The sequence below is a fragment of the Halichondria panicea genome, chromosome 11, assembly GCF_963675165.1.
Source record: "Halichondria panicea chromosome 11, odHalPani1.1, whole genome shotgun sequence".
In the NCBI taxonomy this organism is placed as follows: Eukaryota; Metazoa; Porifera; class Demospongiae; order Suberitida; family Halichondriidae; genus Halichondria; species Halichondria panicea.
In genome coordinates this window covers 2,942,208-2,969,167 of record NC_087387.1, presented here as the reverse complement: position 1 = coordinate 2,969,167, position 26,960 = coordinate 2,942,208, and the positions used below count along the sequence as shown (strand labels likewise).

General features: G+C 40.5%; 3 protein-coding genes and 1 long non-coding RNA gene across 7 annotated transcripts; 2 read left to right on the top strand and 2 right to left on the bottom strand.

Annotated features, from left to right (window-relative positions):
• Window positions 1-1,212: 1,212 nt before the first annotated feature.
• LOC135343679 (uncharacterized) lies at window positions 1,213-13,855 on the bottom strand. Of its 2 annotated transcripts, none has more exons than XM_064540656.1 (10): window positions 13,715-13,855; window positions 13,580-13,631; window positions 12,602-12,888; window positions 12,377-12,430; window positions 12,029-12,055; window positions 11,906-11,971; window positions 11,073-11,854; window positions 9,889-9,940; window positions 9,693-9,835; window positions 1,213-6,767 (listed from the first exon to the last, which is right to left on the bottom strand). In XM_064540656.1, the coding sequence occupies exons 3-10, from the start codon at window positions 12,798-12,800 to the stop codon at window positions 1,557-1,559; spliced, it is 6,534 nt and encodes a 2,177-aa protein (XP_064396726.1). In that variant the 5' UTR covers window positions 12,801-12,888; window positions 13,580-13,631; window positions 13,715-13,855; the 3' UTR covers window positions 1,213-1,556. The 2 variants fall into 2 exon arrangements, with proteins under 2 accessions (XP_064396726.1, XP_064396725.1); XM_064540655.1 differs by having other exon boundaries at window positions 12,602-12,883.
• A 20-nt stretch (window positions 13,856-13,875) lies between these two features.
• Window positions 13,876-19,129, bottom strand: LOC135343684 (NACHT, LRR and PYD domains-containing protein 12-like). Its single transcript, XM_064540663.1, has 3 exons — window positions 18,845-19,129; window positions 16,500-16,832; window positions 13,876-16,384 (listed from the first exon to the last, which is right to left on the bottom strand). The coding sequence occupies exons 1-3, from the start codon at window positions 18,867-18,869 to the stop codon at window positions 13,896-13,898; spliced, it is 2,847 nt and encodes a 948-aa protein (XP_064396733.1). The 5' UTR covers window positions 18,870-19,129; the 3' UTR covers window positions 13,876-13,895.
• LOC135343688 (alcohol dehydrogenase [acceptor]-like) lies at window positions 19,109-21,361 on the top strand. Its single transcript, XM_064540670.1, has one exon. It carries the CDS (start codon window positions 19,270-19,272, stop codon window positions 21,172-21,174), a length of 1,905 nt encoding a protein of 634 aa, XP_064396740.1. The 5' UTR covers window positions 19,109-19,269; the 3' UTR covers window positions 21,175-21,361.
• Window positions 21,362-23,015: 1,654 nt separating this feature from the next.
• LOC135343481 (uncharacterized) lies at window positions 23,016-26,723 on the top strand. Of its 3 annotated transcripts, none has more exons than XR_010397182.1 (7): window positions 23,016-23,294; window positions 23,559-23,634; window positions 23,686-24,889; window positions 24,942-25,142; window positions 25,216-25,553; window positions 25,659-25,859; window positions 25,907-26,723. It is a non-coding gene; the product is annotated as an uncharacterized LOC135343481 (long non-coding RNA). The 3 variants fall into 3 exon arrangements; XR_010397181.1 differs by having other exon boundaries at window positions 23,016-23,322; window positions 25,907-26,722; XR_010397180.1 differs by having other exon boundaries at window positions 23,016-23,634; window positions 25,907-26,722.
• The last annotated feature ends 237 nt before the right edge of the window (window positions 26,724-26,960 follow it).

Below are 26,960 nucleotides of genomic sequence, written 5' to 3'. Positions count from 1 at the left end.
AGAGTTTTTTTTCCTGTCCCATAGGGAGCACAGTGACGGGTCCTGTGGTAAAAGAGTGTGCAGACTTGTGGCCTCAAATTGCCTCTAATGCACCTAGTATTGTTTAAGAACTGTTTCTGATTTTGATTTACTTTGTGCATTCAGTCTTTATGGATTCCACCACTAGTAATGGCATGGAAGGAGTCTTTGTATAAGGAAAATTGTATCTAGAACAAGCTCCTACAAGTAGAACGTGTGTATGTAATCTCTGCAGTTATAATTAGCCTGAGATCTATATAATATATGTATGAGTGGGTGTGGTCTATCCATTGTGCTTCCTGTATATACAGTAGACCTCTCGTTAATCTGACCACTCTTGGGACTGCAGCTTGGCCGGAATAGTCACATTTCAGAAAATAGCCGCGGCTAAAAATCGACCCTAATGTAATGACTAATTTTTGTAATTTTAATTTTAATTAATCCCCCTAAAGTACCTGCTATACAGTAGATCCAAATTGTTTATGAGAATGTTTTCATAATCATGTGTTCGATTCTTTGGAATTATACCACTGCGTAGTTTCACATGTGTTCCTAGCCTTGATTCTAGGCGGATTTAGAACGAATTAAGTTGGCGGCCTATAGTGTTTTTTTAGAGACAACAAGGCTAATGTGTTCCATCTAATCTATGGTTCCATGAGGTAACAGTTAGGCCCTGATAAATTCTTGAAAAATGTAAGGTTATTCCCAAAAAATGTGACATAAAATAAATTATCTATAATTTCTCTATAGAGAAATTAAAGAAGTGAGACGTAGCCATAAACCAGCACACAACTGACACTAGGCATAATTAATTAAATTAATTATCATGATTCTCAGTTGCTGATGATTCACAGTTGCTGACTTGAACTGATCCATAACAGAGGAGGTACAACAGGCGTGGTGCAGCTCAAGCAATTAGCCTTTGATTGAGCAATAATTATCTGCCCACGTCGTACGTTTTTGCTGAGAGTAATCAAAGGCTAATTACTTGAGCTGCACCGCGCCTGTCGGACCTCCTCTGGATCCATAATGTTCACATCCAGCCATTCTTGCCATGAGTTATTCAAAACTTAATTAATGTAATGATCTTTACCAAAATTAATATGGACATTGCATGGAGCATAATTTATCAGGGCTTTCAAACTCCTTTGAGCTACACCACAGGTAAGCAAAAAGTTCTCATGCAGACATTAATTTTGAGTTGAGGCATTAGACTAATATAAAAGTACAAGATGAAGACAAAAGGCAGTGGAGCAGAGGCTCCCATACACAAGAGAGCCGCCTGGAGCGGGTCCATATAGCTAGGCACAAAAGGAACAAAGAACAACTATACACTAATCAACAGAACTCATACAATAGTATATGAACAGCACAAGGTAAAGTTAACCACAGGAAATAGTTAATCTAAGTGCAATCATGACATGACATTGTACAAAAAAATAAGGTGAACACTATACAAATGGCACAACTCTCTACCATTTGATGCATGTATAATAATAGCTCTAATTAGAACAACTTGATTACGTGACTCTACAAACTTAATTACTGTCACTATACAACAATTCTTGATAGACATTTGAGTGTCCTCCAGCTCTAGCGATATCCAGTAAGCTCATACCGAGAATTCCTCTGGTTCTAGAAGGACTCAGTTTTTCATATTTGAGTAAAAGATGTCTAGCATTAACTATGTGTCCAAGGGCAACAGCATAGTGAATAGGTTGATTGTGAAATACATCTTCTGCCATTAAGTTGGATCCAGCGTCCAGAAGAAATTGTAGGCACCTTTCATTCTTATAAGTCATTGCAGCATAGTGAAGCGGGGTTCTTCGTAATGAGTCTCTACAATTCGGATTGTACGACTCTTCCTTGAAAAAATAATCAAGGGCACTTACGTATCGCTTTTCAGCAGCCCTGTGTGCAAGCAATTTTTGCGTGCATATTCGTCCTTTTATTTTTGCAATATCAAGAAACATTTTAATCTTTTCCATATGTAAAGCAATTGCAAACGGCTGATTCTGCAAACAATATTCAACAATGAAATTTACATTATGTATGAAACCTTGATAAGCCGCCAAGTAACATGGTATACTACCCTCACCATCCAAACGGAAGAAATGACCATGGTCAAATTGTTTATGTGCTACTAATATCTTGATAATGTGCAGATGACCCTCTAAAGCAGCAGTATGAAGTGGCGTGTGGTGATTTATGCCCTGAATGTCCAATACTCCATCAAAGGAATTTAGAAATGTTACTAGAGGTTTGTTTCCATTGGCACATGCTAGATGAAGGGGTGTTGTTCCAACGTAATTTTGTAAGAGTGGATCCACAGCATGGTCCAACATAATTGTCTCAGCAATGTTCGAATGGCCTTCAAATGCTGCTATGTGCAGAACTGTGTTTCCATGAATATCTTGTGAATGCACACTTCGAGGATTCTTGTTGATGAGGTAGTCAAATACTTCAGTATTATTAGCATGAACAGCACTGAATAGAGGGGTCTTATTAATTTCGTCAGTTATTTGAACAAAATCTTCATCAATCTCATTTAACAGATATTTGACAATTTTAACATTTTTTTGATAGCACGCTGAGTGCAAAATAGTAAGTCCTGTTTGACTGACCATGTCAACATTTAGAAGCTGTTTCCCTTGCAGTTTAAGTGCTGAAGCTAACATTACTGTACATTCAAAATTCCCGAGATCGACAGCGAGTTGCAAAGCAGTAAAACCATTAAAGGACTTGCATAATAGATCACAGTTAGGTATAGCTGTCAACAATTTAAGTATTTTAGCGTGACCTCCTTGAGCAGCAATATGCAGACCTGTCATACCTTTCACTCGGCTTCTCATAAACATATCACAAGTAGGGAGGTCAATGAAATATCTTACTAATTTTTCATTGTCATTAAAACACGCAATATGCAGTGGAGTGAAGCCCAATATATTGTTCGTACAAATATTAGGATCTAGTGACAAGCCTGAGAAAAACCACTGAACAATTTCTAAATGGCCCAATTGTGTGGCTAAGTGAAATGGAGTATTTCCAGTAAGATCGAAACAATAGGGATTATGTGATTTGTCCAGCACTAGCATTTTAACCGCATCTAAATGCCCACCTTTAACAGCATAATGTAGTGGTGAAAGCCTGTTTTGATCAACTACTTCAGAAATTGTTCTTCTACGTAGATTTTCAGATAGAAATTCTATAATATTTAAGTGACTACATTCGCAAGCAATGTGAAGAGGTGTTACACAAGCATCATTACAAATAAACATTTTCATTTGAGACACTGAAGAAAGAAATTTCAGAGTATCAAAATCACCGTTTTGTGCCACAAGATGTAATACATTGCTCCCATCTTTTCTTGGAATTGCTGGATCACATTTCAGCTCATGAATCAAGTACTTTAATTTAGTGTGACCAAGTTTAAAAGCTTTAAGAATATGCCACAGTGGAGTTTCCCCATTAAAATCTTGAACAATTGGGTCACACTTCAACTCTTTGACCAAAAAATCACATATTTTCAAGTTTCCACTCTTCATTGCAAAGTGTAGGGGAGTAGCACCACTCTTGTCACAGCAAAGAGGATTGCAGTTCATAGTTTTAGTTAAAAATTTCACTATTCTCAGATAACCAGCACGAGCAGCTTCATGTAATGAAGTAATTTGATCGTCATCGGAGGCTAATACATCAACATTGACATTCACAAAAGCAGATGCAAGAAATTTAAAAACTTCTAGATTACCCATTTGAGCAGCGATGTGCAGAGCACTTTTCCCTAAAACACCACTAATTGTTGGATCACATTTAAGTTCATTCACAAAACACCAAACAGTGCTCAATACAGAACTCGGATTGTGAACATAGGACATTAAAGGAGTACTACCAGCATAGTCTAGAATATTTGGGTCACAATTCAGATCCTTTACAAAATATTTTGATAGTTCTACCCTGCCTCGTGCAATTGCAACATGTAGAGGTGTATGACCATGTTTGTTCACAGTTAAACGGTCCCAGTGCAAATCATTGATCAAAAACTCTATCACGTTGATCTGACCAGCAGCAGCTGCCCCATGTAGTAGGGTCACGCCATCACTCGCAGGCTGGGTAGAACATTTGCAACCAAGAATTAGAAATTTTACAATTTCTAAGTGTCCACGATAGCAAGCAATATGAATAGGGGACAAATTATTTTGGTTAGTAGCAGAAACAAGTGGAGAGTCCTTTCCGAGAATTGATGTAAGAACCTTGAAAACTTCAAAATTTCCTGCTTGGGCTGCAAAATGCAATATGTTATTCCCATCTCTCAAAATAATCGTTGGATCACATTTCAGTACATTGATGAAGTACTTCATAACATTTTCATTGTATTTTGAAGAGTAAAAAAGATAGCAAATAATAGGCGTGTATCCTTGCTTGTCCAAAAGATTTGGATCAAACTTCAAATCTTTAATGAAAAACTTTGCTACTTCTGTCTGCTCACATGTGATTGCAGAATGTAGAGGCGTAGCACCACTATCGTCAACACAGTAAGGATCACAACGTAATTCATATATTAAAAACGTCACTAGGTTGAGATGACCAGCGACGGCAGCTTCATGGAGAGGAGCCACACCGCTGTTATCAGATTGTAAGGAACATTTACAGTCAATGGTTAGATATTTAACAACATCTTCATGACCAGAATAGCAGGCAGCTGATAAAGCCGTTTTACCTACATAACCTTTAATATTTAAATCAATTAGTTGTTCAGAGATGATGTATTTTACAATATCAAGGTGCCCATTCTGAGCAGCAACATGTAACATGTTATTGTCATTATGATCTTTCATTAATAGGTCGCATCTTTTGGTTTTAACCATCAAATCGACAGCTTTTAGATGCCCATTATGAACTGCTAACATTAAAGGTGGATTCTTATTGATGTTTCGAGAAGAGAGATCACAATCCTTATTCTCTATGAAAAATTGAATGATTTTTGTATCTCCATTTGAACATGCACAATGAAGTGGGGTAAATCCTATGTAATCCGAAACGTTTGGACTTACATTCAGCTCATTAACAAAGTACTGGACAACATTCAATTTTCCAGCTGATACTGCAGAATGTAAAGGAGTACCTACCCCTTTCAATCCACTGTAAAGGTCAGCTTTATATTCAATTAGACAACGAACCACATCACACTGACCCGAACAAGCAGCATAATGAAGTGGTGACATCCCTTGCTGGTCAATTTGAGTAAGATCTGCACCATGTTCCTCAATCAAGAATTCAACAATGTGTTTGTGTCCACTGTAGCAAGCAAGGTGAAGAGGAAAGACTACTTCTTTAGGATGATACAAATTATCTGTCTCTGAAATCAGAAAACGCACAACATTTAAGTGACCAGATGTAATAGCAAAGTTTAGAAGAGATATCTTCTCATGAAAAAGATTGGAACATTCCCAATGGCATTCAATAGCGAGATATTCTAAAATGTGCAAGTGCCCTCTCTGAACAGCTGTAATAAGTAACTGGGTTTGACGATATCCTGTGTGCTTTTCCGTCCACACTTGCCGAAGTACAAGCTGTTCTACCACAGGTAAATGGCCACGATCCACAGCCTTAAACAGTAACTTTTCACCTAGTCTGTCAGGTGAATTTAATGCACAGCCAAGTGAGTCTAGATAATAGTCTACTACCTTTGTTTTACCATTTAGAACTGCTAAATGCAATGGAGATACTTGGCTGATGGCTTTTAGCAATGGCTCAACATTCGTTTTTTTAACTAAGTAATCGACCACTTCTAAATAGCCTTCCATTGCTGCCATGTGCAATGGGGTTCTTCTTTTCTTCGACAAACACAGTAAGTTACACTTACAATCCTCTATAAAGAATTTAACCACACGAAAAAAGCCACATTGAGCAGCTTGATGTAAGGGTGTATAACCAGCAAAATCTTGAGTATTGGGATCGAGTTTTTTGTCGGAAACTAAGAATTTGATTATACATAAATGTCCTTTCCTGGAGGCAATATGAAGAGCATTTTGCCCAGCATTGCGAGTTTTAATGCTTATAGAACAGTTACTCAAACTGGACAAATACTGAACAACATTAAGATGTCCTTCCTGGGCAGCTATTAGAAGAGCAGTTGCTCCAAATTGACCAGGAGCATTGGGTTCAACTTTGAGATCAGAGATGAGATGTTCCACAAGTTGACAATTCCCAGAAGCTGCAGCAAAGTGTAGTATTGTTGTTCCCATCTTTGTTGTATCATACACAACTGTATCAGTTGGATCATGATGTTTTGCTTGATCAAACAAATACGTAACAACTTCGATGGAACCATTTCGACAAGCATTGTGAAGTGGCGTTTTTTGCTGATTGTTGGCGAGCAATGGGTCTATCTTCACTTCTTCCACAAGATACTTGACCATTGGAAGATTTCCGTTTAATGCAGCTATGTGAAGCACGGTTACACTGCTATTTGGTAGAGCTACAGATATATGCTTGTTATCTTCAACATATTTCGCCAAGTACTTTAATACTTCTAATTGCCCACCATCAGCTGCTGCGTTAAGTGCTGTGTTCCCATTGCTATCATGTTGAAGCGGATCACAATGAAGAACGTCTAGGCAGAACTTGACTTTGAGTAAATTGCCATTGTAAGTTGCCGCAATTAGACAAGTTGAATCAATTAGTGTCTTACCATTGTCGGTTAAGGGCTGCTTATTCTGACTTGGTTGAGATTCATGGTCAAACAAATCCTGAAATGAGTATAAGTTGCAACAACAGCATTAATAAAAACAACAATATTTCTTTATAAATCCGAATACCATGAACCATACATTGAAATGACTTGTAACTTTTTCGTAACATAATTATACACAAGGTTCTGCCTACAGTGGTCGTTTAGGTAAGCTGCGACCACCACTAGATATTTCCGACCACTACTTTACATTTTACAAGTACTGGCTAGTCCAGTTTAGCTGCTAGTCTTCGCTTACCAGTTTTACTGTCTTGATGTGAGCTAACTATTAATTGAACTCTACTGCGCATGACTAATTGAAGCTGCAGCATGGCTTTGTTGAGTTCGAGGAGTACTGCAGCTAGCTAGCTAGCTACATTCTGCATAAAAACAGGGAGTTGGACCACCTGCTAAGGGAAAGACAAGCTAGAGAGTGAGCAACTGGGTGCATGCAGATAATACTTCCAAGTATACTGATTATGACCCTGTGATGAAGAAATCTTAGTATAGCATCATGCATATACTGTACTGATGCAAGTACAACAATGTACATACATAATGTATAATTATAATTATTTCAGCTGTATACTTACATGGCTTACAACACACATGCATGTTAAAATTTGTGTCCCCCTTCCCGTACACACCCCCTGCATGGGCGAATTTCCCCCATCATTTTAACCACCTCTCAAAATTCCTGGGCAGAACCCTGATACAGACATACAAAGCAGTACAACAGTCAGTTTCCAGATCTGGTCCTTCCCCGCAGAATAATGTTTAAAAATGTGCAAACAACATTATTGTTGTAGGCGCTGCTAATCCTAACTAAACTCCGCGTTTATTTCGCGCTCATAAATATTTTCGTGGTTGATCGTTCTGTGGTTGTATTTTAACTGTTTCTAGTTCTCCTATCCACTAGCGATCACTCAGGGGCTGGGAGGTATACTCTAGAAAAGTCAGTTTATGGTAACCACTGACTAGCTCTACGTCCATTTTCTTTACTCTGTTTTTATTTTTTGTTGAGTTTAGCTTGAATTACTCTATGTCAACTTTTCTCTTTCCCTGCTGTGAAGTCAAAACAGTAAAGAACTGCTTGATTTGGTTATTATGTATCTAAGTGCTACATAGAATGGCTTTATGCTATGGATAAGCTGTACTGTTCATAAAAGTTTGCAGTATAGTCCTTCAAACTGCTTTATACTTTTAAAACACACCACGGGCCTCGACCTACCACGACTTCATATTAAGGGCTATTCCTTCTTGTTAGCATTTATTATGCATCAGTGCGCATGCGCAAGCGAGGTATATACCGTATAGCTGGTAATTTTCGTGGGGCAAAATATTCGTGGTTTTCGTGGTTGGAGGTCTGACCACGAATGTTTTACCCACGAATGAAGCGACCTTGCCTACCTTTACCTACAATCCAAGCAGCAACCACGAAAATATTACCCACGAAATGTCTCAATATTGCTAAACCACGAATATTTTGTCCCCCGAAAATTACCCGCTATACGGTAGTGTGTTTGTGTGTCTCTGTGTGTGTGTGCGTGTGTGTGCGTGTGTGTAAGACTGCTACAGCTGCTCAAGGATCAGTGAAGTGCAAGTAAGAGTTTCTATAGGCTTCTAGTCATGTTCTCTTGGATTTTAATTCGTGGATTTGCAAATTAATGCTTTGTTCTCGAGTTATGCCTAGTATTGCTTACTTGGAATGCCATTGCAGCCTTTTCAGAAGAGCATGTAGCAAAACTTGTTCACCAAATGTTGCTACTCTACATAGTAATTAGCTAGAACGCTAGCTATTGGTATAGCTGCAAGAGTGAGAAGAGAGCTCAAGGCTCTGCTGATGTAGCCATTAATTTTAGACTTGAACTTTTGGCATCGATCGTTTTTAACAACAATCATGGTCGATCATTACCCACTCTTTGAGCATGCATGCAGCAAACGCAAAAATATTAATGTTCCTCATGATAATATAGTGTGTGTATAAAAGCTAGTAGTTTTATGTTATGTAGCTTTGGCACGTCCACCGAGGCATCAGCACCCGCGGTGCTTTCATTTGTTTAGTGATAGTGGCTGAGTAGCTTAGTCAACCCTTTTAGAGCTAGATTGTCTTAGATAATCAACATTAAATCAGTAACTATTATTAAACAGTAACTATTTCTATGTACACATCCGAAATAACACCCACTCCCACTTTTTAATGAATAGGTTAATTTGCTTTTCAAAAACACGCCCACCAGAAAATGATGCAAGCATGGATATGTCACGGTGCCGGTGAGAATGAATAGTTTGTCAAGTAGCTATGTTATAATTATCAGCTAGTATTGCATTCATTTTGAATTTCAATCGCTGGTGCCTTCAAAGTAGACTTAGTTGTGATTGTTTATAGCTTAGAAAAAACTACTGGTAATAAGGCCATCCTCACAAGAGCTGCTGCACAGCATGCAGTTTGGGTTGGCGTAATCTCGGTGGAGTACGATACATGGTACTTAAGGCCTTTGATCATTAGTGGCTTCATGCTTGCAATAATAATAATATCAGTATGTATAACAGTGCACGTGCAGGGTTTCATCTAAAATTAAATGTTTGGGGAGGAAGGTTTGGGCGTGCGTAAACACGTCGCAAAATGTTTGACCACACCCCCTATTACATGATATTTCATCACAGTAGATCTAGTTACATATTGCACATCATAGAAAGTACTAATGTGATGATGTCATTATTCTACTCAATTTGGGGGGGGGGAAGGTTCACCCCTGCCCCCCCCCCCACATTAGATGAAACCCTGACGTGTATATACTTATTGTTTATATCACTCATGCATGCAGAGTAGGGTAGATATACGTATCATAGGGATCTTGTGAGACCACTTAGTTTTTTTGGAACCTTTTGACCAGGCATAAGTTAAAAACAATAGCTAAATGATTGGATACTAATCGCTCACTTCAGTAAATTCAGAGAAGAGTGATTTTGTTTCTGCATCAAATCCAACTCCTGAGTCAGATGGAACATAATCAGATGAAGTAACTGATGACTGCATCAAAGCATGAGCTTGTTCCATTAAGTTGTATTCCTTGGAAGGATCACCTGCAGAATTATGATTGATTTTAAACGCTATATACAATACTTTTTATTAGTACCTGGGTGATCGTCATCTGCGTCATCATCAGGGCCGAAATTACCATCAGATCCCTAATAATTATATGTGTACACACAGTGTAAGCTGTTGCAAAATTATATTACGTACAAATAGAGCACTGACTTAGCACTATATATACCCTCAGCCTGAAGTGGTGTGGTTCATATATAACTAGAGGAGTGTTGTACACATGTTGGTAGTGTATTATAAGTTGAGAATGAAGTCTGGTGGCAAAGGCCTATTATACAGTGAATGAATAATTACAGTGATTAACCTAAATTAATAACCAGGCAGAAGTAAGCCATGCCGCATTGGGACGTAATAAGATTACAACAGCAGAGTCAACAAAGAAGCAATCATCACTCAAAACACATGTTCTCGTTTGTCTATGTATGAACAACGGATATGCAGCCTCAAATTGTGTATATAGCTAGACCTATAGCTCCAACATACAAGTTTCAAGCTGCACGTTATTATTTTGACAAATATAAAAGTGCCACTATAATTGGTGTATATCCATGCAGGCTATACATATCTAGATCCATACACCCGTCATAGAGGTAGATGAGAGCCTCTTCTGGCTTCAAACTATATTGTGAAAGCCTTCTGGAACAACGCAATAGAGAGCGATAAAAAATTGGGAAAAGGGGGATTCCCTAGATTCTGGAGAATAAACTAACGCATGCGCCCGTATTTTAATCGGCCTGGAATCGAGGGTAATACCTACCATGCATCACCATTAGTTGTATATTGATGTATTCATTGTATTTCAAGAGCTGGCAGGCCTCAGACGCAGACAGAAAATACTTAGTTTCTTAATGAGCGGGCATAATTGCGAGGCAAAACTACTGTTTTCGAAATTAAGCCCATCCCTCCTGTAGCTGCTTTGTAGCATGCAATTAGAGTGGGCGTAATCTCGATAGAGTACGGTACATGCTTTCAGGTGAACAGAACCATAGTACACGCAGACTACTTCTACTGGCTGCATGCTAGAGTTAGTAGAAATATTTTAGTGTGGCAGGTTAATTTTTCTCTAGCTTGAAATGTTTTGTCACCTGCTTGGAGCAAGTAAATTTCCTAACTTGCATGCACCAGTCCTGTCAATCAATTTCTTAATAATTATTAGAACCCAACATTTTCACCCACTGGTGCATGCAAAATCCTAACTGAAAATTATTGACCGACCTGATTAAATGTCGACGCCGAGAATTCATAATCCCCACAAAGTAACCACACAACTTTAAGTTCGTTGAGAGCAACTTCTTGTTCTAGTGAAAGTGGAAATACAGTTTCTCGAACAAATGACGGTGCTTGGAATACGAGTTCATAGCAACCTTGTTCAACTGTACACAGACGTAAAACACCACGCTGTGAAATATTGAAAATATCACAAAGCTTATCCTCCAGAATAATCAATTGGTCAGCCGTACAATCGTCGTAACTTTTATCCAGCTTCACAACAATAGTGCAATCACAGTCATTCAACGAACCAAACTCAACTGGACACTCGTATAGACGACGTTTAGCATAAAAAGAAAAGTCTTTCACGTACAATGACATCCTTTCCATGTCATCAACTGAACCAAAACGGTTTGTAATCAAATTAACAAGGTCATAGTTGAAGTACGAGCAATAGTCCTTAAGAATAAACCACACATCATGAATATCACTACACGCTAATAAATCCGGCTTCTGATCTCTAAACAGTGCTTGTTTAGAAAATTTGTAAACTGGTGGGAAAGCCTCTATGCCTATCAAGATAGACACTACTTGCTTTATTGATACGTTTCTCTTCTCAATTGAACAGCACAAGTCGAAACAGAGGTTTGAAAATTTCAAAGAAAGCTCAGACGACTCTAAGAACAATCGTGGTAGCTTTGCTGTGATTTCGATTGCACTCAGTTTACTGACACACAGATTCTGAAATGTTCTTTTCAATAAAATAGGGTACCGTATTTTTCTCCTTCCTAATAAAAATGAATCATATTACATTTTATAGTGACGTTTTAGTAGCCTACTTGTTAGTTCATCTTCTTCAATCGATGTTTCAAACACTTCTCTGTCTTCAATAGATTGCCCTTCTCCTAGAATGAATCAGAAATTGAGTATTACAGTTTTTTAAAAAATACAATAATTATTACCTTCATAAGATATTCGCCTAATTTTCCCTGCATGGATTCAGACATCATTATATAGCATACTAAACACAGCATACTAAAACCAGGAGGCCATAAATAAGAGAAGGAGCGGCTGACTACGGGAATCACGTTTCGTAAGTGGTTATGACCGCATTCCCATATATGCAGAGTCACTTGTAGTTGAATCCTTACACGTGTTATACGCAGATACAGGGCTGCGGTTTGCAAGTACTTAGTCGCTTCCATACAAGGAAGTGCGATTTCACCGGCAATTACAAAACGTGATCCCCGAATATACGTTGAAGTTAGCCGCTCCTTCTCTTATTTATGGGCTCCTGCTAAAACACATACTTCTCTGATCCATTTTCATGTGTTCTTCATTAGTAACAGATTCAGTTTCTCGTTCTGAATTTAAAACCAATAACATAATTATGAACTGCTGTATCCACAACTGTTAAGTTAAAATAATATACGGCTGTACTACACTACTACAGTATCCACTGCATAAAGGAACGACCACACTCTTAGCCTTCTTCTATGGCTATATCAGTAAGTCACTAAAGATTCCGATCATACCTTTTATCCAGTCTTCAATCTCTACAGCCACATCAATACGAGTTACAGTAGGAGATCTGAGACAGACACACACCTCACTCCAAGAGAGAGGGCCAAAAGCTTCTAGACGTTTAGTCAACATTTTTTGGAGGCAGGCCTCATGGTTTTCTCGATTCTCCAATTTTATACTCTTTAGTGTTTCCGAGTCAATTTTTAGCATTAACCCAATGTCCTCCCACTTTGTGCGAGCGTTGAACAGTTTTGTCTTTATTATAAGTAAATCTTCAAGTTTCAGTTTAGCATCTATACTGGCAAATTCATGAGTAAAACACAGCCATGCAAAGTGAGAGGGATGCATGAGAACAAACTTATAAGTATAACAATTCCGTTCCCCGTGAAAATGAAGAACTGTAGGCTTTCTATCTCAGTTAATGAACACGTATATCTGGGCCCAGTCGTAAAGGACACTAGACATTAGCCTCGAGACCATGTAGGCCATTTGTTGTCTGAAAGAACACCTGGCCATTCCTAATTGGTCCAGGAATTTCTTCGACCAATAATTGTCCACAACAACCGTACTTACCCGTGAATATTATTATGATGCTTACAGTAACGTGCAGCTAGCTATAGTATTGTTGTGTTGGCGGTTACCGCAATCACGTTCACAACTACTCAAGCCTTACCACTCACTGACTCAGCTTAACGAGTTCTACATTGGAACTTGACCAGGCGTGACCAGGCGTTTTTTCAGACAACGAACGGCCTGGTCTCGAGGCTAACTAGACATTGGAGTATATAAACTTTCGCGTTGCTTAACGCGTTGTTCGTTAAGCACTGCTAAATTTATACCCACAAACGCATGCATGCACCATGTACCACAAGGCTGATCCTCCGAACATTAAATCCGCGAAATTCTTCCAATAGTCTTTTTGCGAAAGTTTATACCTATACCCCCTACACTTAGTTTATTAGCTATCGGCGAAAAGGCACCTGACTTACCCATTTTGAGAAAAGACCAAGAACTAGCCTTCACAAGGCCTTCACCTAGCAACTGCAAAGACATAATTATAGTAATTAGCAGCATCAATAAAATCACTAGATCTAGCTACCAGTGTAGTATAGTACAGTCATCACCTGAATAATGGAACAAGCTCCAAGGCCATGCAGAGAACTCTGAACAAGCTCTAATCGTAATCAGAGCTCTATACATGTACTAGCTAGCTGGGCGTGGCCCTAAACCCAGGCTACGCCCAGCTAGCTAGAGCAAACCAGCCCTAACCTCGAATCCAGTTCAACGATGACAGAACATGTAATATTAAAATGCATACACATTAATCTCAGGTAATTTATTTAATTTCCTCTCTTTGTTAGTCGCCATGAATACTGTCTTGATACATGATTTTAATTGATCGGGTATTTGCACTCGTGTCAATTCAGAGCAGTGGGTGGTTAGATGTATGGCAAGCATCTTCATTCCATTTACTGTTATTGAGTTATTACGATGGATCCACAGTTCTTCAATCTTGTTGATCAGTCCAGTGCATAACTCCTTGATACTCTGATCCGTCAGTTTACAGTTACTCAAATCCAACGATTTCAGTGTCTTATTGACGGCAAGTCCAGTAGCAATGTGACGACAGTTTGTCACCGAGTTACTATACAAGTTAAGATGTTCGAGGGAATTGTTTTCACTCAGAAGTTGATAGAGGGAAGCTCTATTGCCGTCGGATATTGTTAGTGAGCACTTTCTCAGTTCCAGGGTCTTTAATGATGTGTTTATTGACAAGGCCTCACAGAGATTTTTAAATTCAGCGTTACCAATAACATTGGCTGACAAATTAAGGTGTTCAAGAGTAGTGTTTGTGCTCAGTAGTCCAGGAATTGCTCCGTGATCATTGAGAAATAGTGAGCATTTATATAGAATGAGATTCTTTAATGATGTGTTAGTCGACAAGGCCTCGCAGAGTGTGCTAAGCCCACTGTTACCAATAGAATTACGAGACAGATCTAATTTGGATATTAAATTAGTGTTCTTGAGCACCTCAGCAATGTGATGTATTCCGTCTTCATGAATATCATTATCATAAAGACTAATCTTGTAAAGAGAGTGGGGACACTTGGAGAGTCCCCGGGTCAGAAATTTGCAACAGTATTCACCAATAGAACAATTATTGAGGTCCAGTGTGAATCCATTACTGGTGTTAGAAACGAAATAATCAATAGAGAGGCAGTCGATAGGATTCATTGTAATGTTACTAAGATATAGCCAGTGATTAAGCAGATCGCCCACAAATGCACACAGTGACGAGTCTTCAGCTTCGTACAGACAGTGGAGAAGAGACAGCAAGAGGGACTCTTGATGACTTTTCCCAACTTTTCGAACCAAGTCATGAACAGAGGCAGGAACTGGACACAAGAATCGAGGCAGTTTGCTGAGGATTGGTCTACTAGTTCTCAGTTTGGTGATACCAGCATAAAACTGGAAGACTGCACTAAATCGAGAATTGCCAAACAGATCTTGGAAGACTGAAATTTGTTGCTTGGGAGACATGAGAGAAACATGGACAGCTGCTAGTAACTCTTGAATAGATAGATGGAGAAAGCAGTAGTAAACTAGATGACCATTGCTAATGATACTAGGAACAGTTTGTAATAATCCAATGTCGGAAATGACCATTGGAATGGAAAGAGTAGACAAATCCTCTTCAGTGAATGTCACTTTATTTTTTTCAATCCCATGATATGCAAGTTGACACAGTTGTACGAACGGTGCTCTGATTTCTGACGGCAGTGAATTTGGGGATGTGATGTCTCCCACTGGAGTGATCTTCCCCAACCTATTCTGGAGGTATCTTTTGAGAGAGCTCTGAACAACTGATGTAAATATTTCGTGGCTGGATGTGGGGAGTGAGTGGTTTTCAGAAAGGAAGCAATTAACGACAATGGAAGCATTGAGGGGGAGGTAACAGCTGCCTTCTACCACTGGGTTCTCTCGAATTCTCATAAGTAGAGTCTGTACAGCTTGTGAGTCACCTTTGAGACACTCTGTGAAGTATTGCTCTAGTTCATGTGGAGTGAATCCCAACACTTCCACCCTGGATGAGACTAGTGGGTGGAGCTCAGCCGAAGACGATGGTCGAGACATTACGATCACAGCAGATTCATGTAGCGTTCCTTTTTGTGACATGCCTGGTAGGATTAGTTTGTTAATAATCGAGTTTTGGGGAAGGTCAGAAGGAAGCTCATCCCATCCATCTAGCACCCACAGTACACCTTTTCCGTATTTTGATTTTATTTCTGCCTCTGTCTCTTTTGCCACAGTCATATCAATGCAGGGAAGTAAATCAGCAATTGTAATGGCTTCTTTAACAAAGACATCTCTCAGTCTTACAAGGATTACAATATCGAACTCGTGGAATAGTTTCCTCTCGGCCCACTCCTGACAGATGTGTAAAGCAAGGGTGCTCTTGCCAGAGCCAGGAGCTCCTTCAATCAACACAAGTTTTCGTCCATCTCCAATCTTTGAAAAAATATCAAACAAATCAACAGGAGTTTTTTGAAGTAAAATGTCATCTATTTTTCCTGTAATTGTTAGTCTAACAAATTCATCGTCGATTCTTCCTCTCTGTATTTCCTCCTTTTGAATTATGGCCAGTTTGAAGACTTTGTTTGTTGGGAGAGGAGGCCATTGCACGACTGATGTAGGTATTTGAGCTCTGTAGCGACTTTGTAGGTACTCCCTGTACGAGAACAGCTTGGAGTTCAGCAGGACCCTCTCTCGGGAGGGGGGACACGAGGTGGAGTCTATATAAGAGTAGGTGAGTAAATTCTTGGTGACAATATTTTTTTTAGTTGTATGTATAATGAATTGCAAGGGTGGCAACTAGTCTCACAGTCACACACAACAATTCAAACTCACATTTGTCAGACAAGTACTTGCACACTCGAACAGCAACGTCTCCTTTGAGCAGAGAGAGTAAGATGAGTAGCAGAGCTCGGAAGGTGCCGTTTAGTCGTTCGTTTCTTATCCAACATTTCAGAGCTAGCAACATTCCTGCTAGAGTTCCCTCTACATACGCTCTAGTCCTCACATCAGTTTGTTCTCCAGGTAAGAGCTCCAGCTTTTCCAGATAGCCATCGTAAATATTGTCGAAACATGCTGCTACCTCGGGTAGATCTAGTTCCGTTATTACTGTATTGAGTTGCTCTTCAGTCAGATATCTATCCGCCTTCAGGTTGTCAATTGTGAGCTCTGAATTTGAATAATAATTGTTAACATATGAATTTTAGCAGTGCATGTCACAAAACTAATGTTTTGTTCCCTGAAATATTCACTGAAATATTGTCTTTCGGACCAAATAATTCTGGAAAGCAGACATTCAGATATACCACCTGTAATATTCAGTCCCCCAGGTCACTGACAGTAGGTAGCTGTTTCAGCTGGCTGTTAAAGTTTAGGGACTTTCTCACACGCATGCATGCATGGCTATAGCTGTCTAGATAAGCTCCCTGAATGGATAACCTATAGCTCAGTAGGAACCCGGTGTACAGCAGATCTATTAATATATGTAAGAAATAAGGAAATAGCATGCGAATGAGTAGATGCTAAATCTACCATTCCCAGCACTTAGTAAATGTGACCACTATTTCTGTGGACTCACACTGGCAACTGTTTATTAGTAGCAAACCTTGAAGGCAATTGGCTTTTCCACCGACTCACTGCTCAAGTTCATTCAATTGTACTAGATCTAACTTCACGTTTTATTGCCATGCATTTCTTTCTTCTTTTTGAAATGCGGAAGACTGAACATTTATTTCACAATACAGGCTGAAATAATTTGTCCGGGGACAAAATTACATCAAAACATTTGGTCCGTACAGAATTGGGCAAAACAAATCTTTCGTGACAAGCCAGCCTCTCCTATAGCTTCCAGTATAAACATGTAACTTTTCAGCCCCCCTGCTTCCTAAACCGTTATTCACTGCACTGGACTTAGTTTACTGGAGTGACATTTTTACATTCCGCAAAAGTTTATACCTTCGAAATATACCCTAATATACGGTATCCCCTCCATTCTGACGAGTTATCAGTACATATAGAGTGTTCATGTCTGACAATACGCTGCATGAACTATGTATACTCTATACTCCATAGTAAGTCTACTGGTCACCCCGAAATAACAATAACTTGTTCAGTATTTACGGTAAGGTGAGCAAAAAATTTAGGAAAATCACATGAATGATGACGCGTCTCCAACCTTTTCTGCATGGGAAGGCACTAGTTGGGCATGGCCCGACTTTTCTAGGGGAGGTCGGGCCAGGCCCAACTAAGAAAGGACTGGTCGACTGCCTTTCATCGATTTGTTTTAGTTATAAGACATCATCATGTCAGGTGAATGGGTGGGTGTTGTCTTCTAGTCTCAACAACTCCAGCCTAACTACAAATGAATACGTGGGCCAAATATGTCACATGACATTGCTTTTGCACTGTGATTGGTCATTACCAGATCCAGTGGCAGAAATAAAAGGGGGGGTTCCAAACTAACGAGCGCGCAGCGTGAAGAATCCACGAAATATAAGTGCCTCGAAAATGTTGCGCTACACGGTAGCTACAATGTAGCTGGTAGTAAAGCCACAATAGCTTGACTGAAAGGGGGGATCCATGGCACCCTGGGATCTCCCCCTGGATCCGCCACTGAGATTCAGGAAATGAGAACAACTCGTTGATAGGCAGTTGATCAGTCCCTTCCCTTGCGGATGTGGGACTTGCCAGCAAGTCTAATGGTGCCCTTGGTAGTTATATCTACTGCTGTATTCGCTCACACTTTTTCACGTTAGAATAATTATTGTAAACTTTAATACAGTTAACCCCCTCAGACTCGTCTCTATATAGCCTGCGCCTACGTACATTGAAAACTAGGTTTGATGGTGAATTTCAAGCTATCGAGCCGGGATCCCACTGCGATCGCTGATTCATAAGTTAATTAGTACCATCCTTTCACTATAGAGAAAAAACTGTGGGATCGCATTCGCACTTTTCATGCACAAATCCTAGTTATTATTGTTGAGCACGGTCGTCGCCCAGTTTCCGAGAAACGTGGAGCGTTAATTACTGAGAGCGTACATGAGGCGTGTCTTAACTCCTCTGGTCCCGTCCAGTGAATACATGTAGAGACACCTACTATGATTATATTATAGGCAACGTTATTTAAACCGAAATCTCTTTTACAAGCCCTCACACCTTTACTGAATAGAGTACCTCACCTTGGTTTTGCTGCTTAGTGGCCATTCGTAAATATCTGTCTGATCAGAACAGTTGGTGCCTGATAGAGTCTGGGAACATTGGGTGTGTCGAATGAGAAAAAGGTGCAGAAAGAGGTAGATCTATGTGTAAGGATTAACCAGAGGTCGTAAAAAAAAAACTGCACAAATCTGTTTGATGTGGTACCCCAAAATGGCGGCTATCATTGAAATATCAAAGCGGCCGTCAAACCACACCCACTGCAATGGGTCTATAGGGGTCTTTAATATCAGAGTACACTGCAGCTCTGGGGTCTTATTTACCTTCAGGCCTGACAACTTGGCCATAGCCATAAGAGTATCTCCAGTAGGAGAAAAAGGGCTTACTTTGCTCAGAGATAAAGTAAGGAAAGGGATTGGCAACGGTCGAAAAAATGTGACTATCCGTGATGCCCAACGTCATCGACTTTTTTTCATCTTTTGTACCCTCCATTTTAATAGGAGAGCATAGAGCTAGAGGTCTACCTGTGCAATCTAGCATGAACAAGCTCCTGACAAGCTCCCTGCTATTTGTGGTGGTTGGCTATCTGGCCTTTCAGTTACTGACATGGACTCCACGACATCTTCCCTACAAAGCAGTGCTGACAACAGAATTTGACTATGTGATAGTGGGTGCTGGTTCTGCTGGGAGTGTACTAGCCAACAGACTCAGTGAAGATGGAAACTCCTCAGTACTCCTCATTGAAGCAGGACCTCATGACTCTATGCACGAAATACACATTCCTTTGGCTTGTCACATGCTGCAACTCACTGACATTGACTGGCAATATAGAACAGCTCCACAGAAACATTGCTGTGGCATACTCAAGTCTAATAGCTCAGCTTGGCCACGAGGAAAAGTAATCGGAGGTACCGGAGCTATAAACGGTATTGTATATACGAGAGGAAATCGCGAGGACTATGATCGATGGGTAAAGTTGTATGGGGCAAGTGGATGGTCGTATGAAGATGTATTGCCGTACTTCAAGAAATCTGAGGACTTTCGATTGACCACCGGTGATCAAGAGTTCCACGGTATAGGGGGGCCATTGATAGTGGACAAAGCCAAGTACGTTACTCCAGCAGCTAGAGCTTTTGTTGGTGGAGCCAAAGAAATAGGATTCAAAGAGATAGACTACAACGGACATTCTCAAATTGGAGTTAGCTTGACACAACAGAACATCAAGAATGGAGCCCGGTGGAGCACAGCTCAAGCCTTTTTGCACCCTGCCCGACGACGCCCTAACTTGTTTGTACTCACAGAGAGAACTGTGCGATCGCTGGAGACGAGTGATGGAAGAGTGACTGGTGTAAGGCTGATGGGGCCGCGTGGGGGTGTGGAAACTGTGATAAGAGTGAGGAAAGAGGTTGTGTTGTCAGCTGGAACAGTGGGCTCTCCACATATTCTTTTGCTTTCAGGAATCGGACCAAAGGAACAGCTCAAAACTGCTGGTATACCACTAAAAAAAAATCTCCCAGTCGGGCAAAACCTACAAGATCATGTCATGACTAATCTTCTCTTTGCTACTGATATTCCATATCATGCTGGACTCTCTTTAACCAAACCATTTGTCGAGACATTGCCAAATATTGCCAAATTTGTTTTTCTGGGTGATGGCCCCCTTTCAGCATCTCCTCTAGAGGCGCATGCGTTTGCTCAATCAGGAATACAGGAGAACGCTGACTCACGGCCTGACATTCAGTTCAACTTTGCTGGAGGGGGAGCTGACCATAAAAGTTTATTGAACGCTAACATGGACGAAGAAAAAGTGGCCGAGGTCATGGGGCGTGAGCTTATTAGTGATGCCCCCATCACGGCAGCAACCATCCTACCTTGTCTTCTGCATCCAAAGAGTGTCGGTGAGGTGCGGCTAGACCCAAAAGATCCATTTGGACACCCGATCATTGATCCCAACTATCTTAGCCACCCTGACGATGTAGAGGTACTACTCAAGGCTGTACGTATTGCTCAGAGAATCCAAAACTCCTCGTCATTTGATATCTTCAGATCTGTTGGGGAAATGTGGTGTGTTGCTGTGAATGCTAATAGTTCATATGACTATGACAGTGATGATTTTTGGAGATGGTACATAACTCAGACAGTGCTGACTGTTTACCACCCAGTGGGCACGTGCAAGATGGGCGTTGACTCGAGCAGTGTTGTGGATCCAAGACTAAGAGTACACGGCTTCACAAACCTCAGAGTAGCAGACGCTTCAATCATGCCTGAGATTATCAGTGGAAATACAAACGCTCCTGCGATAATGATTGCTGAGAAGGCAGCAGATATGATCAAGAAAGACAATATTATTTAGTTAGGGACACGTGTCTACTTCTACTTCTAGTTTCAGTCCAGAAGACAAAAATTAATAATCGGCCGCTGTAAAGGATCTGCAATGAAATGCATGATTATTGTGAATTCAAGTGAACTTCATTCGCTCTTTTCTTTTTGCAGGTAGTCATCATACAGTTGCTGTAAATTAATTCGTGTGCATGTAGATCTATACATGTTTAGAAAACTGTGGGTGTAATAATTATACACTTGCTCAGATCCTCCCCCCTCCAATATGAATAGTAAAAGCTTGTTATTAGTCCAAATCTGGTAATTTAGCAGGGGAGATATGACAAGAATGAGATACAGTTGGCTGAGTGATGCATGAGGAAAGGCTGAATAACTATATACCACATGTGATTAATTTGCGCTATTGAATCCATCTCATTGAGTGCTCTCAAATGAGTATTATAATGTAAAGAACAATATATATACCAGTATTATAATTATGTTAGCTATAATTTATTGAATTACTTTTTAAACCTCATTGCATGTGTACGCACGCACACACACACACACACTGAGAGGTGCTGTCGCTCCGGTTCCATTCAGTCAAATCAAGGGATCTACACTTGCAATGCTGTGCATGTATATACAAGTGTTGTCAAAATTAATTGTGTCATGGTCACAATTTAAGTTAAATTGAATGTACATCGAATCAATCCTCAAGCCGGTGTCATAGGATAGAACCTCCGGGCGACAGTTTCTCCCCCGGAGCCTGCGGTCTTAGGACAATGCCTCCCCCCCGGTGGTTTCGTTCTAGGACAGAATCCCCGCCCCCAGGATATATCATCCGGGTACATGTACCCTGTCAAAACCTGTCAAGGCGGCTTTAGCGTTGCGCGTGCATGCGAAATGTATAGACTGTTAGCAATCAGAATGGCTACTCAACAAGAGTATGAGGACATACTGCTGTGCAAGACTGCTGCTAGCAATGCTGGCCAGAAGAAATACAGAGACGGGCTTTCCACTAATGACAAGAGAAGTATAAGACACAAAGTTCAAAGATATGCTCTGCAGCAACAATGCTTATACCTGCCTGAGAAGGACAGCACTAACATGCATAGAATGAGAAGAGTTGTGGTGAAGCAAGAGGAGAAAAGCAGGATACTAAACATGTGCCACGATGGACTGGATGCATGGAATGCATTTTGGGAGAGACAAGACTTATGGAAAGGTATATTTATCATCATATCTTATAAAGTACAATAATATTATATCTGTTTCATGCATGTAGGTTGCTCAAGATTTCTACTGGAAATGCCTACATGCTGACGTCATACATGCAGCTCTGCAAGCACTGCGACAAATGCCAACGAACGAATCACCGACTGCAGAAGCCCAGAGCAGAACTACATCCCATCCCTGTGACAAAGGTCTGGTACAGAGTTGGTATTGACTTGGTAGGACCTCTACCTGAAACAAGCTCTGGAAACAAGTACATTATCACGCTCTCAGACTATTTCTCTAAGTGGCCTGAGGCTGCCCCACTCCCATCAAAATCAGCAGAAGGTGTAGCAAAATTTCTGTTTGACACATTTTGCAGTGCATGGGTGGCCAGCCAAAAGTAATTCAATCAGACCAAGGAAGAGAGTTTGTCAACGAAATCAACACCCGACTTTTTCAGTTGACTGACATACAGCACTGCGTATCAAGTGCTGCCCCACTCCCATCAAAATCAGCAGAAGGTGTAGCAAAATTTCTGTTTGACACATTTTGCAGGCATGGGTGGCCAGCCAAAAGTAATTCAATCAGACCAAGGAAGAGAGTTTGTCAACGAAATCAACACCCGACTTTTTCAGTTGACTGACATACAGCACTGCGTATCAAGTGCTAGCCTCGATCCCAGGCCGAGTTTTCGCTTTTATAACGGTTAGGCGAACAACTGGGCCTGGTACTAGTTGTCTGCGCATGCGTCAGTCGTTCGTCAGATTCTGACGAATGGATATTCTCGTTCACTTTCGTGACATTTATATTCGTGTACTATCAAGTACTAGAAGTCAGTTTCCGTTTTATCATTATTGGAATCGATTGGAATGGCTCTTAGCTGAAGCTTCTCTCTTCTCTGAAGCTTATTCTGAAGACTGAACAACAAGGGAAGAGGTATAAAGCTTTGTCAAGCTTGTTAAAGGTCAGATATTTTTGTGTGGGCCCTATGGCTATGCTATCAAGTATTGTTCATGTTTGGCAAGATCTACCGGTACGTAGGTAGACTATAGTTTCATCATTAATATGGTGGATCAAGTGAAGAGTGTGAGCTAGAGAACTTGGTGCTGCCATCATCAGCTCGTCGACAATGACACTATAACCGAGAAATTTAATATGTATAGATCTACACGTATTTAAAATGTCTACTTCTCTGTACAGGAGCAATGGCTAATATCCAGCTATCCCAACAGTGCTCCTCTTGGCTATACTAACAGACGAGACTGGACAGTTTGAGGTAAGGGTTTAACCGTCTTTGGTTTCTTTTAATATTGTCCTATACTCACAGGACTGGAGTATGACCTGCTCATTCGAGCGTTGCTGGGTAGCTCAGAGACATCAAGAGAATCTATGTTTTCTCAAGCAAAATTTAACTGAGTTACGAGTTGGGGCCTAGAATCACAGAAGTCCAGCAGCCTGCTAAATCTTTTTGAAACGTAATTGGAAGGCATTCAATCATCCTGAAGTTGCCCTGGGTCACTGTAATTGTGCTGCAGCACAACTGGCAACTCCCCAGGCCTTTGTGAAGCAGCTCCCTATGTGCATCTTTTGTGTACTCACTCTGTGCATTTTCTGTGTACAAATTTCTATTATTGATTTATTAAATATTTTTGCCGACCACAAATATACAATGAAAATTTGACGCATGCGCAGACAACTAGTACCAGGCCCAGTTGTTCGCCTAACCGTTATAAAAGCGAAAACTCGGCCTGGGATCGAGGCTAATCAAGTGCTTACCACCCACAAACAAATGGCCTTGATGAACGCTTCAACCAGACTCTAGTGAACACTCTCAAGAAGGTAATCGATTCTAGTACTGATGACTGGGATCAGCATCTCTCTGCTGCTCTTTATGCCTATCGCATATCTGTGATGTACTCTGTACTATGGACTATTGGTGTCATAATTGGACAACCCTTTGGATCATTGGTTCCAGACTGTTCTTATTTATTCTAGATTGTTCTCAATAGACTCAGGGATTTTCTAGTTGTTTCCTGTTCTTTTATTTGTTCTAGATCATTCTAGATACTTAGATTGGTATATAAGCAGGTGTGTTTTGTTATACAGTGTGTTGCAATTAAATGTTGAAGGTCATTCTATTGTGATTATGTTCCGAATACAAGGCATACCGCTCGGCTTTGTTACAATATCAAAACAGGTAAAATTTTAAATGCATGCATATATTATTTTTTTTATTGTAGGCATCATCAAAGTACACACCCTTTTCCCTAATGTTCAATCGCCACCCGCGGAAAGCTGTTACTTTTGATATGGATCAACGAGATGGTGCCGACGCTATAGAAGATAGAGGAGATGCTGACCAATTGAGTGGAGAGGAGACTGAAAATGAAGAAGACGGAGAAGACATGGATGGAATTCTCCGAAGGTTGATGGAAATTCGTGACCGCTGTCACCTCAATGCCAAGGAGAACATTGCTGCTGCACAGCAAAAACAGAAGCAGCAGTATGACAACAAGCATAACTCTTTGAAGGTATTATTTTATATAGCAAACTTTAGCTTAATTTTTGCCATTTTTGTCGTAGAGTTATCCAGTTGGCAGCAGTGTCATGCTAAAGAATATGGCCAATTCTCATCGAATGGGAGGGAAAATGGACTGCACCTGGAAAGGTCCATATATTGTCCATAAGATCCTTGACAAGGGTAGATACGAGTTGCAGTCTGGGAGCGGCAAAGTATTGAAAAAGTGTTACAATGGGTACTGCTAAAGGAATACTACTCTCCAGGTAAAGTGTGGCTAGCAATAACCTCCTTCTGTCGTGTTCCTTGCTATATAATTATGCTTAAAACATTTTACAGAAACCAACGATGAAGAAAACACTCTTCCTGGCTCTGAAGACAACCACTCTTCTCCAGTCAAATCACCTCCTATAAGAATAAACGAATGCCTGACGTACCCTCTCAAAATCCTGACCTACCCTCTCAAAATCCTGACCTACCCTCTCAAAAGCCTGATGTACCCTCTCAAAATCCTGACCTACCCTCTCAAAAGCCTGATGTACCCTCTCAAAAGCCTAACATATACCCTCTCAAAAGCCTGACCTACCCTCTCAAAAGCAAGATAAGCGTGATAAGCGCCCTCTTGACACAAAAGATCCTTGCAAGTCACCTCCTATAGGAAGAAACAAAAGAGTCAGGTAATAATATTATATCATAACATGTCTATTTTCTTGGTAGAATGTTCTGTATAAGCTGTGTATATATCTTGTACAATTCTTAGACTTCTGTGTATATGATTATAGGAACGATGTGGCTGAAGACCCTAGATCTAAACCTCTTTGACAAACAAGTGTTGAGTGCAATAGGTGGTATGCTCTCCGACAAGCATATGCGTGCAGCCCACCAGTTATTATCGATGCAATTCCTTAAGTTTGAAGGCTGCTATAATACTCTCTTGGCCCAATTAAAGGCATTTCCACCAGTTTCCAATAATCAAGGCCCAGGTAAGACAACGTTTATGTAATTAGGATAATTTTACTTGTACATGCAGCTGTGAAAATCTTCTTTGTTGAAGAACGACAGCACTGCATGGATTGCCACTTCTCTGTTTAAGGGTGAACTGTATTTGTACGACAGCTGCTTCAATGGAACGCTTTCCCCAAGTACTGAGCTCCAGATAGCACAAGGCCCATTAATTCAATGCAATGGGCTGTTGATTTCTGTGGTGGCTCTCCAGCAGCAAGATGGTGCTATCAACTGCGGACTATTTAGCATTGCTGCTGCATATCACGCTGCTATGAACGATAATGTGGATTCTCTAGTGTTTGATGAGGCCAAAATGAGAGCACATCTCATTAAGTGCTTTGAGAAGGGCAAACTCACGGTTCCCTTGCACAAAGAAAGCGATGCCCAAAAGACCAACACCACAAACCATTGCCATTACAATATACTGCATGTGCAAGAGACCGGACTCTTTTGAGGATATGGTCATGTGTGACAAATGTATAGTGAGTGGTATCACTATATCGCTGTGCCAAAATTCGCAAAGAATCAGTAGGTGATTGGTTTTGTTCTGGTTGTATCACTTTATGATTTGTGCACTTTTGGTTATATTTATTGTACTTCTTTCTCTTGCATTGTTGTATATATTGAGTGTTGAGATCTATAACATAATAGATACAGCATCTATTGCATCTAGTTAGGCTTTGTCTATGGCTGTTACTTCGTAGCCTAGACTAGTCCTCTCAGATTACCTGTGGACTGACTTTCACCTGCACCGCAGAATGGGGGAGCTCTGGTCCTGGAGTAGGAGCTTTTGTCCTAGGACAGAAACTCCGGGGGGAGGAAATATCCTAAGGACGGAACCCCCCCCGGAGCTCCTGTCCTGGGGGAGGCCGTGTCCTGTGACACCGGTACCGTATATAGTGGGGAATGTTCGACCGTGATGCGCATTTTTCGAGGGCAGAGCAGTTAACGTGAAAAGAGATAAACTCCCATGCACATGCAAAGCTATTGGTTGGTGTAGTTTCCTGGCATTGAACGGGAATATTTGAACCCATGAACAATTTCTGCTGAAGGTTGGAGCCAAATAGCGAAAATTGTCC

Bases quoted from the DNA above. Each gene is read 5' to 3' on its own strand.
- LOC135343688 (XM_064540670.1), top strand. From the start codon at position 19,270: ATGCCCAACGTCATCGACTTTTTTTCATCTTTTGTACCCTCCATTTTA.
- LOC135343679 (XM_064540655.1), bottom strand. The intron at 12,056-12,376 runs GTATGTGTTTTA...GAATCCATGCAG, and splicing joins CATGAAAATGGATCAGAGAA to GGAAAATTAGGCGAATATCT. The intron at 9,941-11,072 runs GTCGGTCAATAA...TATAATTATTAG, and splicing joins CGGCGTCGACATTTAATCAG to GGATCTGATGGTAATTTCGG.
- LOC135343684 (XM_064540663.1), bottom strand. From the start codon at position 18,869: ATGGCCACTAAGCAGCAAAACCAAG. The intron at 16,833-18,844 runs GTGAGGTACTCT...ATTCAAATTCAG, and splicing joins CACTAAGCAGCAAAACCAAG to AGCTCACAATTGACAACCTG. The intron at 16,385-16,499 runs GTGAGTTTGAAT...ACTCTTATATAG, and splicing joins CAAGTACTTGTCTGACAAAT to ACTCCACCTCGTGTCCCCCC.